Genomic DNA, 12693 nt, shown 5'->3' on the forward strand with positions numbered 1-12693 from the left:
AACGGGCCTCCCTGCCTGATTTAAAGTGGCTGCTAGAGCTACCTCTGAGGCGTCGCTCTCAACCTGAAAGGGAGTGGATTCATCCACCGCCCGCATGGCTGCTTTGGTGATGTCCTCCTTGATGCAGCTGAAGGCCTGGTGCGCCTCAGCTGACAGGGGAAATCGTGTGGCCTTAAAGAGTGGGCGGGCTTTGTCCGCCTATCGAGGGACCGACTGGGCGTAGTATGAGAAGAACCCCAAACACCGTTTGAGGGCCTTGGGGCAATGAGGGAGGGGGAGTTCTAAGAGGGGGCGCATGCGGTCCGGGTCTGGGCCCAGGACTCCGTTCTCCACGACAAATCCGAGGATGGCCAGTCTATTTGTGCGGAAAACGCATTTCTCCTTGTTATAAGTGAGATTTAATTTCTGTGCCGTTTGGAGAAAACGGTGGAGGTTGGCGTCGTGGTCCTGCTGTTCATAGCCGCAGATGGTAAAATTGTCCAGATACGGAAACGTGGCCCGCAGCCCGTACTGGTCTACCATTCGGTCCATTGCTCGTTGGAACACCGAAACCCCGTTAGTGACGCCGAAAGGGACCCGGAGGAAATGGAAGAGGCGGCCATTGGCCTCGAATGCCGTGTAGTGGCGGTCCTCCGGGCGGATTGGGAGCTGGTGGTATGCAGAATTCAGATCCACCGTGGAAAATAGCCGATATTGGGCAATCTGATTAACCATGTCTGCAATTCTGGGGAGGGGATACGCGTCTAGGAGCGTAAAGCGATTTATGGTCTGGCTATAGTCAACGACCATGCAAAATTTTCCCCCGGTCTTGATGACCACCACCTGAGCTCTCCAGGGACTATTACTGGCCTCTATGATCCCCTCACTGAGCAGCCGTCGGACCTCCGATCGGATAAAGACCCTATCCTGTAGGCTGTATCGCCTGCTGCGAGTAGCTACTGGCTTGCAATCTGGAGTGAGATTGGCGAAAAGCGGAGGGGGGTTGATGCGCAGCGTGGTTAGGCTGCAGATAGTGAGTGGGGGCAGGGGCCTGCCGAAGCTGAGGGTGAGGCTCTTGAGGTTGCACTGGAAATCCAGGCCTAATAAGAATGGCGCGCAGAGGTCGGGCAGGACATAATGTTTAAATTTAGAATAACTAGCGCCTCGAATTGTGAGCGTAGCAATGGTGCGTCCTTGGATTTGGACTGATTGGGAGCCCGAAGCGAGGGCGATAGTTTGGCTCACCGGAAAAATAGAAAGCGAACAGCGTCTTACCAGCTCTGGATGTATAAAGCTCTCGGTGCTCCCGGAGTCAAAGGGGCATGGCGTGCTGTACCCGTTGATCTGGACCTCCGCCATCGAACTTCGTAGGTGCTTGGGGCGGGATTGATCCAGGGTGACTGCGCTGAGTTGCAGGTAGTCGGCGGCTCGATCAGCTGTGCTGGAGTGGCCCCGTGATGACTGCCCTCTGAGTTCGTAGTCGTCGAGGTGAGTTTCAGAGTTTGAAGGGGATGGATCCCAAGATGGCCGCCCCCATGAGTCGCACATGGCCGGCCGCATGGAGGAGGATTGCCAAGATGGCTGCCCCCATGAGTCGCACATGGCCGGCCGCATAGAGGAGGATTGCCAAGATGGCCGCCCCCATAAGTCGCACATGTCGGGTGGGGGCGGAGTCGGCATACAGGCTGCAGCATTTCGGGGCCTGCAGGTCTGTGAATTCAGGGAACGAGTGCTTTGAGCTGTGGGAGGGTTAGAGGCTGGGGCTTTCTTCGCCAGACACACTCTGGCATAGTGTACTTTTCGCCCGCAGCTGCTGCAGGTCGCGTTATGGGCCGGGCAGTGTTGCTCGGCCCGTACTTCGTAGGTGCTTGGGGCGGGATTGGCCACAGAAATGGCAGGCTGGAGCAGCCGAGTAGCTGGCTGGGGCAGCAGAGTAACTGGCTGGGGCAGCAGAGTAACTGGCTTTGGCAGCGCGGTAGCTGGGGGGCCGTGCGGCACAGGCTTGGGGGGGACTGTTGGTCGGGGGTCGAAGATGAGGTCGCGGGGTCCGCGGGAAATGAGGTGAGGCTGCGGAAGGAAACTTCCATAGTGGTAGCAGCCTCCACAGTAGTGTCTAAGTCCTGGGCCCCTTTTTCTAGCAGTCTTTGGCGCACATAGTTAGACCTAAGGCCCGCCACGAAAACGTCCCGCACAGCAAGCTCCCTATGTTCAGCCGCGGTAATGGCTTGATAATTAGTCATTGGAAAGATTGTTCAATTCCCTTACAAACTCGGCTAGCGTTTCTGTAGGCCGCTGACGGCGGGTCGTAAACACGTGGCGTGCATAAACCTCGTTAATGGGCCTCACGTACATTTTGTCCAATATTGCCAGCGCTGCGGTGTAAGAACCAGCCGGATTCAGCTGTGTGGATATTCTGTGGCTTACCCTCGCGTGCAGTAGGCTGAGTTTTTGTTCCTCCATTGTTCCGGCGGTGCTGGCATCTGCCAGGTAGGCTTTAAAACATCTAAGCCAGTGGGAAAAAATTTCCTTAGCCTCTGCATCCTCTGGGTCAAGTTCTAGGCGCCCGGGCTTGAGGGCTGCTTCCATGATTTCTTCGACTGTTTCCTGAGTATATTAAATTGTTGGAACCAACAATTCTACGGACACGTGCTTGTAGGATTAGAATAGCGGTTTTAATATACTCACAACAGAGCCAGCCTATTAGCCATTGAACCTTCGGTGAACTGGCCGGCTGACCATGTGGCACTGATCTTTATACAGCAGCTTCCGGGGGAGGAGTCCTGGGCAGAGCCAAGGGATAAGCCCCATACAACAAGGGGCCTTGTTGCATGGTGGTTAGCATCAATGCTTCACAGCTCCAGGGTCCCAGGTTCGATTCCCGGCTGGGTCACTGTCTGTGTGGAGTCTGCACGTCCTCCCCGTGTGTGCGTGGGTTTCCTCCGGGTGCTCCGGTTTCCTCCCACAGTCCAAAGATTTGCGGGTTAGGTGGATTGGCCATGCTAAATTGCCCGTAGTGTAAGGTTAATGGGGGGATTGTTGGGTTACGGGTATACGGGTTACGTGGGTTTAAGTAGGGTGATCATTGCTCGGCACAACATCGAGGGCCGAAGGGCCTGTTCTGTGCTGTACTGTTCTATGTTCTATGTTCTAACTCGAGCATTCCCAGAGCTACTCCCCCTGGAGGACAGGTAGTGCAACTGCACTTACAATACAGACACATGTACATACAGATTATAATCCGGTGTGAATCACATTCACCACACCCGTGTCCAGGAGCAGGGAGTGGTGCCAGTCATGCGTGCACCCAGGCCGAATCCGCACGGGTGGCGTCCGCGGTGGAGGCAATGGGTGCGACGGTGTCAAACATGGGGAGCAGTGTGCAAGGCCTGGGGCTTTCCGTGCAGGCGCCGTCTGTGGCCCAGAACATGGCTGCCCTCTCACAGGAAGCCATGAGCCAGAGCCAGCTGCAGATCGCAGCGGCACTTAATGCCGTGGCCCAGTCTCAGCAGGCCATCGCTGAGGGCATCGCCGCCATTGCCCAGGTGCCGGGCGGCGTCACCCAGATTTAGACAAGGATGGCTAACTCCCTGAGCTCCATGGCTGCAAACTTGCAGAACCATGTCGATACCAGAGCGTGCCTCCAGGGCTGGCAGCGCCAGGAGCAGGGTGTGCGTCGGGTGCTGGATCCGTTCGCATCTCCGACCCATGGAGAGGCCCGGGGGCCATCGGGCACCTGAGGGAGGAGCAGGTGCTGGGGCCCGTGCCGGTGCCTCCTGCAGGGGAGGTCCCGGAACACTGCAACACCTCGGACACCCCTCCCCCCTTCCGTCCCAGGAGCATCTGGTGGACAATGTGCAGAACAGGCTGGCAGGTTGCCATCTCGCTTGCTCGAGGTGCAGCCTGGCCCATCTAGGCTGGGCCGCCCCAGGAAATGGCCGCCAAAGGGATCTTAGTCACAGGGCAGGAATCACAGGAGTCCGCCTCCAGTTCTGCTGTACCGTCTGGGGAAGCACCTAGACGTAGTCATAGGCCCATAAGGCCAAAAAATTAGACACTGAGTAAGTTGGCACGGTTGCAGGACACAGATTAGTTATGGAGGCTAGGGCACGTGTATGAACTTGTTTGTAATTAAAATCACTTTCACACCAACAGGAGCCGCCTCTGTGCTCTGTCCGATGCATGCGGGAATGGGGTGTGAGATGAGCGCCAGTGTGTGTGTGTGAGGTGTGATAGGATGTCAAGCTCAGATGAGTGTGCCCACCCCCCCACCCCTCCCCGGGCAGAGGATGGGACTGTGCGCTGCAGTGTCCAGGCCGATGCATGGTTGGTCCAGGTGGAGGGTGTTACTGTGGCCTTGAGTCAGACATTGTCTAACAATGTAGAGCCTAGAGCTCATCGCAGAGCAGGTTGTCATCATCCTTCATGGCCTGCAATAGACCCGCTTCCACTGGCGACCGTGTCAACCCGGCCCATTGTGCAATGGAGGGGTGGTGTACATGCGGGTGATGCCGTGGTGGGCGGGGTGAGGGTGGTGGGCTGGTGCCGTGGTGTGCAGTCTGTGCCCATACCCGGCGATTCCCATGCCCCCCCCTAGTCTGTGAACCGTGCGGCTATCAACCCGTCCCGTATGCACTGGCCCAGCTGGTGACGGTGGGCAGCCTCCAGTCCCTGTCCAGTCCATCTGCCCTGTATACTGCCACCATCCTCCTCATCTGGGGAGGCCTGCCCTTCGTTATGTTGCTCCTCCCCCTCCCCCTCCTCTGCCTCCAGCGCATCGCCCCTCTGCTGGGCTATATTGGTCTGGACGCAGCTGACCACAACGATGCGGCCGACCCTATCTGACGGGTGCTGGAGGGCCCCTCCAGAGTAGTCCAGGTACCTAAAGCGCATCTTTAGCAGCCCAAAGCACCTCTCGACCACACCCCTGGTCGCTGCATGGACATCGTTGTAGTGGGTCTCCGCGTCAGTCTGTGGCCTCCATATAGGCGCCATCAGCCACAACTGCAACGGGTAACCCTTGTTGCCCAGCAACCAGCCCCTCAGCCCGGGGCGTGGGGGGGGGGGGGGGGGGAGTTGTCCCTCAAACATGGCGGGGATGAAGGATTGTGCCAAGATGAACGAGTCATGCACACTGCTTGGGTACCAGGCGCAGACATGCAGGATCTTCATGTAGAGGTCACAGACCACCTGAATGTTCATGGAGTAATAACCCTTCCTGTTCATGAACACCGTCCTGTTATCCGCTGGTGGCCGCATGGCGTTTACCCCATCGATCGCCCCCTGGACCATGGGTCTCCTGGCAACGGCAGTAAAGTCTGCTGCCCGGGCATTCTGGTGGGCGCGGTCCACAGGATGCAGCGGTCCGCGATGTCGTACAGGGCATCCGTCACTGCACGGATGCACCTGTGCGCCGATGCCTGGGAGATACCGGACAGGTTAGATACCGAGATACCGGACAGGTCCCCACTCAGTGACTGGAACGAACCTGTCGTGTGAACCTTCAGGGCCACCAACACCTTGATGTCCACAGGTAGAGGGTGTCCACCCCCCAGTCCCACCCAGTGCCATCAGGTGTTAGATATGGACGAGTTTCCAGGCTCATCCTGAGTCTCCTCCTGCATGCCCGGTCTGTGAGGTCCTGGTAAGACGAGCGGCGCCGGTACACACGGGGCCTCATCGGGCGCCTCCGTCGCTGTGGCACCACCTCGTTCTGTCGGGCGGGCGGCTCTCCAGCCTGGGCAGCGGGCGGCTGCCACCTGCCCCTCTGCGGCAGCCTCTGCCGCCTCCCAGGCATGTCCCTGCTCCAGCTCCCATGGGGCAACATGTAGAAGAGTTGGCCCTGCTATGGCGGACATCGCTGGGTGATGCCCAAATATAACGGTCTGCAGGGGGTGGGGGTAGACGACATGTCATCATTGCCCATATCCCCCTCTGCAGCCTGGTGCTATGGGCTACATGGTCGCCACTGTTGCCAACTGGCCAGGCAAACCCCCCCCCCCCCCCCATAACCCTCAGCCACAGTCGTGCCGTCTCCTCTCCAGTGGCCGCCCCACGCCAACCCCTACCTCCTTGGTCTGGCTGACGCATGACTGATTGACGTAGTTTAAAACTTACTTTGATTTACACTGCCGTGACCTGTGGTCATGTAAGCGGGACTAGATTTGCAGCAGCCCTGGTGACCATCGCGTCGCGCCGATTCTCGTCAGTCTGCGAGGCACGCGTTGTGATTCCCGTCGGCGGGCTTTTTCGCGGGCCAGAGAATACAGCAGCCGGCGTCGGAGCGGGATTCGCGCCGCCCCCCGGGAATTCTCCAACCCGGCGGGGGGGTCGGAGAATCCCGCCTTACATCTGCATTCACCTAATTCTGGCTTCTCGAACTTTCTCGATTTTAATAACCCTGTCATGGTAGTCCTGCATTCAGTCGCTGCCCTAAGCAATGAAATCCCCTACTTAAATTGCTTACTCCTCTGAGATATTCCTTTAAACCTACCTCTTTGACACAGGTTATTGGTCATCTGCTCAATGTGGTTTGGGGTCAAATTTAGTTTAAAAATACTACTACTTTAAAATACTAATGAGAAGTTCCTTGAGATGTTTTATTACATGAAAGATGCTTTATAAATACAAGTAGTCATTGTTATTCAATGTTGATTTATCAGAAACCTGCCGGTTGCATAATATTTGTAAGTTTTAGGCTGTAGGCATAAGTAGGGATGCTAAAATCGGAGAATACAGATATTCTGATTTCCATATAGATTCCTTTGGAATATTCATGGCAAATTATTAGCTTTTTGTGAACAAAATAAATTGCTCTGGACAAGTTGTGGACACCAGACATAGGTTTCTAAAACTTCAGCAGGAAATCGTTCGAACACTGGGTGCAATCCATAAGCAGTGGGATGTGAGAGGTCCTATTGAAGTTCTGAATTACTGTCAATAAACACATATGGATAGATAGGCAGATAGATGTTCATTTTGATAGTCTTTTGTTTTGGAACTTCAATCAAAAAATTTTGCTGAACCAATTCATACATTCAGCAAAGTGAAATAAATGTTTCTTGGGACGACAAGAAAAAACACTGTATGGTATTTTTATGGACCTGTTTCATGAAGATAAAACATGGCTGATGAGCTAATGACATACTTGCTTTTAGAATCATAGAATCCCTACAGTGCATAAGGAGGTCATTCAACCCATCGAGTCGAGAGCGACCCCCCAAAAGAGCACTGCACTAGGTCTGTCCCCTTCATTCACCCTGCCCTATCCCTGTAACCCCTTAAACTAACCTGCACATCTCCAGACACTAAGGGGCAATTTAGCATGGCCAATCCACCTAATACGCACATCTTTGAACTGTGGGAGGAAACCAGAGCACCCGGAGGAAACCTACACAGACACGAAGAGAGCGTGTAAACGCCACACAAAGCCAGAATTGAATGCAGGCGCTGTGAGGCAACAATGCTAACCACTGTACCAACGCGCCACCCATGGAGAGATTTTGTAACTTAGGTTTTATTAAAAATAAATGAGAAATATTAAAACTCAACAACAACTTGCATGTTTAGCACAGTAAAATACCGTAATCGCAATGCTTGATTGCAACACTGCCCCGTTAAAACCTATGTTTCAATCTCTATCCTTGCAAGTTAAGTCTCACCTACTTTAAACACCATTCTGATCTTTCAGCTCAGTGTGGCCCAAAACGTATCCACAAGCCTTTGCCCATACTGCTGGAACTAGGCCAGGGAGTATTTTAGCAGTTTAATAGCCTGGCCTCCACCCTTTCCCTCAGGGAAAATATCTTTCTAACACTTCTCCAGATGAGATCAAGAACTTAATTGTGTAAGAAATAGTGAGATCCAACTAATGTTTTACAGCTCTGCAGTTCCACACATCAACTCTGTGCATATCGCATTATCAGGGCTAATTACATTGCAATTAACCTATCAAATTAGTATATTTTACAGCATTAGTTAAGCGATTACGCTGCAGGTCGCTTCCTTTTTGCGGTTGAGAAAATGCTTTACCAGTTTATCCTGTAATGTTCTGACATCTTTCATTATCACATGTTCAACATGAGCTTTATAGAGCTGCATTGGAGGCACTTTTGTGGTGGAACGAGTATGCTGTTAAGCATGTTATAGGCAGTTTGAACTGTTTCAATTTCAGCAATCTGTGCTACTTTTATTTAAATATTTCTTGCAACTCGGGAGATGTTTTCCATCCTAGCAGTGAGAATAGTATCCAGAGGCACTCAAGGCCTCCCAAAGGACCCTTAACTTGACACAGAGGCCATAATAGCTGAGCTCAGGCTGGTCTGAAAACTAATCCAGGGTTTCCATCATGTCAGTTATTGCCTTCATTTCATTACACACAGAGTTAGCCCCTAATGGATTCAGCTGTCTGCTGTCTGCTGTCTGCTATATAAAAAGAAAGAGAAAAAAAGCAATTTATTCACATTTTCACGAGAGCTGACTCTGGTCATGAAATTTCTCTGAAAATGCAAATCGCTTAGTGCCATACTATTGAGCCCAGTGGTTAATGCTCTCAGTGGCAGCTTTTTTCCCAGGGCTAATGTTTTTATACCCAATGATTGAATGAATCGATCACTATATCATATTATCTCTATCACTCCATTTCTTTTTCTGAAGAAGTACGACCCATGATACTAAAACAACCAGCTTTAGTCTCTGGACAATTGATTATCTGCAATAATTTGCTCCTTCTATTGAATATAACAGAAAAGGAATTATTTTTTCAATTATTCAGAATGAAAACATATGTACAGGAAATCAATCGGACCATGGATGATATCACATCACAATTAGAGAAAGATTTGGCAAGTACTATAGAAAGGAAGTAACATTATGGAGGTTAACATGTTCTCTGAAAGCTTCTGTATGTTTACATCTTTATTTAAGAATAACATTTTAAAAGATAAAACCTGCAGCTAGGAAATAAAACTGATTGTTTTAATACTTTTGATTATAGTTATTCATAAAGAGTAATGCAAAAACTGATACTGTACTGTTGTAGACCTGATTGCATCTGATGAAATTACAGACACTTGAAAATTCTATGCAATATCAAACATTCAAATATTGATACAATTTTGAGAGAATGTTGATTCAATTACACCTGCATAATTGTTTAATTTGCATTTTAAATCTCAGCAGAGACAATAAAATCGGCTGTAAAATTTACGTAACAGCAGCAATTATTTTTCAGAAGAATCATTTTATGATTTCCCAGTTGTGATTTTGGATATAACAGAAGTAGTTCCAATACAGTGAGCATTTAACAGTAACACTTTTTATGCACGAGTGCTTTTTACAATTCACAATACAAATACATGTCGGACCTCGAAATACATGAAAAAAAATCTGATTATTGAGACAGCTTTGTGTCTGAGATAAGTGTTCTGCTCAGCATCTAATAGATGGTTCATGGAGTTTAAATCTCAACAATTTGGGCAGCTTTTATTTAAATATTTCTTGCAATGTGGAATTTTATTTCCACGTTGACAGTGAGAATGGTATCCAGACATTACAAATGCAATTCACAGACGTACACATATACATACAGAAATATGTCATCCTGAATGATTCTTTTTAAAAACTGAATGCAGGTAAATCTTGTCACTGTCAGGAGGGTCACCTAGGCGATAAAAGAAAACTAGCCAGGAGCAGTAACGAGTGCACCATAGTAGTTCTTCAATAGCACTGACAGCATTAACAGCAACGGGAAAAACAAGCACATCTGTGAAACTGTTTGAAAGTTGCAATTATAGTTACCAGCTCAATGGCTGGGGAAGTTCTATATAGGCCAGAAAGCAAAAAAATGTATAGCTAACATGTAATAAGAGCTGAGTGATTCACCCATGATGGCCAGAAAAAAAAGGTTGACTACCAAAAGCATTGCTCATCTCACTGTTTTGTGTTGCCGCAGGGAAAACCTAGCATGTCCCAAACGGTAACAGATTTGGTATTCTTCTGTGTAACATCATGGGAAGCTTTTCTATGTTAATGGTACTAAATGGAATGAGAATAGTAACACTGAAATTGTGAGTTGGTATTTCACCGTGGTAAGTTCTGAAACTGAATTTAACAGCTTCAGAAAGTGACCAAGGTAACAATTGGCCTTTTACGAAAGTCCTTTAATCCCCCGTGAGGAAGAAAAACGACATAAACTTGATATCAATTCCAAATTATCCACTTGACTCTTAATACACTGAATGCAATGAGTGATAGACAATATCAGTTTGGGGTGTCGGCACAATCAAAGAATAAAATTGTGAAGCTTTCTGCATATTAACAATCTAACAAGAGTTATCACTGGCATCAAGTGAATAATGCAGCATTAGAAGTGAAAAGAAGGCAGAATGTGGGGGGTGCGGGGTGGGGGGGGGGGGGGGGGGGGGGGGGGGAGGGGAGAGAGGTTCATAGAGAAAACAAAAATTATCACAGCATTTCTCCCAAAGTGACAACAATTCTGATACTTAAGTGCAATAACAACAGAAAATTGTATTTATATGGTGCCATAGTATAATAAAATGCCCCAAGATGCTTTACGTTATTAAAAAAAATATGACATCGAGCCATATAGAAAGATAAAAGGGTGGTAAAGCAAAAGCTTGAATAAGGGGGTAAGTTTTAAACAGCGTTTTAAAGTAAGAAGCAAGGTACAAAGGCAGAGAGATTTGGAGTGACTTGGAGGGTACAGTACTGAGGCAACTGAAGACATGGCCACCAATGATGGAGTGATTAAAACTGGGGATACTCAAGATTTAGATGAGCATGCATATCTTAGAAGGTTGTGGGGTTGGAGGAGATTACAGGGAAAAGGAGCGGTGAAGACATAGAGAGATTAGAAAACAAGGATGAGAATCTTAAAATTGAGGCTTTGCTTGACCGGAACCCACTAAGCCCACTGTAGGTTAGTGAGGGATGAATGGGGTTTGGCTTTGTCTATGTTAAAGATACAATATAAATGCAAGTTGTTATTCCACAGATATCTGGTTATGGTCTTCAAAGGAAGTCCTCTTTGGACACAAAACTTTGTTGCAATTTTTCTTATTTGTTATGAAAGCAACAGTTCAGCTAACCTGTGAAACAAAAATGAAACAAGTGAAAAGCATGTCTCAACAGGAATACAGAAAACTTTACAGGAACCACAACTCTTTCCTGGATGTGGCTTGGGTAACAGATATCTGCTATCAGATTCCTATATCTACAACTCTATATAAAGGTATATTGCTAATATACTGGTTTGTAAATAACACATACACATATATAGAGAGAATGAGAGGCAGAAGCTTATATCATCTCAGCAAGTAGTAATTTTGGAAAGTCAGTAAAGGCTGATCCTTTATACAGATATCTGACTACCCTTCAAGTTTAAATCATAGTAGGGACAGACATAATCAAATGTACACCAAAGCAGCAACAACATAAATTATGTCCCTGTGTATAATGTTAACATGAATAAACCATGACCAGGTAAACAAACATTATTTACTGTATATCAAGTTCTTCTCAGTAATCAAAGCATACCCTTTGTCAGACCTTGTGATCTTAAAACAGAACTTGATCAAATCTTGTTCCCACTAGTCATTATTGGTAATTTTTCTAAAACAAACACAAGTACAGTCCTCTGAGGAAAGCTGCTCTCACACTTGTGCACTGCATGCATAATCAGTGTTTAACTCTGAGCTGCACATGGCTATCTGCTAATTCATGGATTATATTATTTAAACAGGGGTCAAAGCTACCTTGTATTCCTTTGGGTAAGATCTATGAGTTAGAGGGGTATTTCATTGAAGCATTATCCTGCATTGGCTTTCATAGACTTATATCTGTTGTTTCCCTTTCATTTACTTTACCATTGCTGTAGTTTAATATACATAATTTAAATAACAAGGGAATGTCTCTGGGCCAAAAACCACCTGCTGGTTTTTATTAGCTAATTAATGATAATTTATCTGAGTTACTCAATTGAGTAGAGCTATTAGCCTTTAGGAATCTCCGTACGTTGTAAGAATTTTGATTATAATCGTGCTGATTTCATAAAGAGAATCTTTAAAGAAAGTTCCTTGTCATAGATATCTGCAAGAAAAAAATTGATACTATCTTTTGACCTGATGTTGTTTTCCCGTTAAAAGCTTCTGTCTGAGCATTCCCCTAACTTAAATGTTAACCTATTTTCTCTGCCAGTTTCTAAAGCACAACAAAGGTTGAATTTTACATTACGCTGTATTCAGAAACATTACCAAAAGGTAAACTTAATAGCCCCAGGAAGTGGGCTTGAGCATCTCAATGATCATGCTGGCTAGTCTTTACCACAACTGTGGTGCACAGCCAGTGCTAAGCTTGCTGAGTGTCTGCATATTTCAGCAGGGGTTCCAAGTTTGTACAAGCCTAGCACCACTTAAATTTAGTCTGTACTTTTAAAGGGAATTGCATACTAGCTGGATCAGTTGATGGATGTGGTTGGAGAGGAGTTTCAGAGTTGAAAGAATCTGAATAATGGCACAAAATGGCAGAGATAATGCTCTAAGGTTCTCTAATGCAGCGTTGAAGGCCTTGGTTGAGGAGATGGAGAGTGGTCCTCTATTCACAGGAGAATAGAAGGCCCTCCAGACTGACACTGAGAGAGCAGGGGGAACAGACAGCTGTCACAGTTAATGTCAGTGTGTCGCCCTAGTGCCACAAAAA

At 48.0% G+C, this 12693-nt stretch overlaps 1 protein-coding gene across 5 annotated transcripts in view; it reads right to left on the minus strand.

The window, feature by feature from the left end:
* Positions 1-12693, minus strand: part of ttc29 (tetratricopeptide repeat domain 29) — a 666158-nt gene that overhangs the window by 111214 nt on the left and 542251 nt on the right. Inside the window, exon 11 of one of the 5 annotated variants that reach the window (XM_038791955.1) lies at positions 10432-11084. The exons of the other annotated variants lie outside the window; for them this stretch is intronic. Coding sequence (XP_038647883.1) covers positions 11080-11084 — 5 coding nt within the window. The 3' untranslated portion in view covers positions 10432-11079. Of the gene's footprint in view, positions 1-10431; positions 11085-12693 lie in introns of those variants that run through there. 5 annotated transcript variants of the gene reach the window in all.

Source organism: Scyliorhinus canicula, chromosome 3 (assembly GCF_902713615.1).
Source record: "Scyliorhinus canicula chromosome 3, sScyCan1.1, whole genome shotgun sequence".
Classification (NCBI taxonomy): Eukaryota; Metazoa; Chordata; class Chondrichthyes; order Carcharhiniformes; family Scyliorhinidae; genus Scyliorhinus; species Scyliorhinus canicula.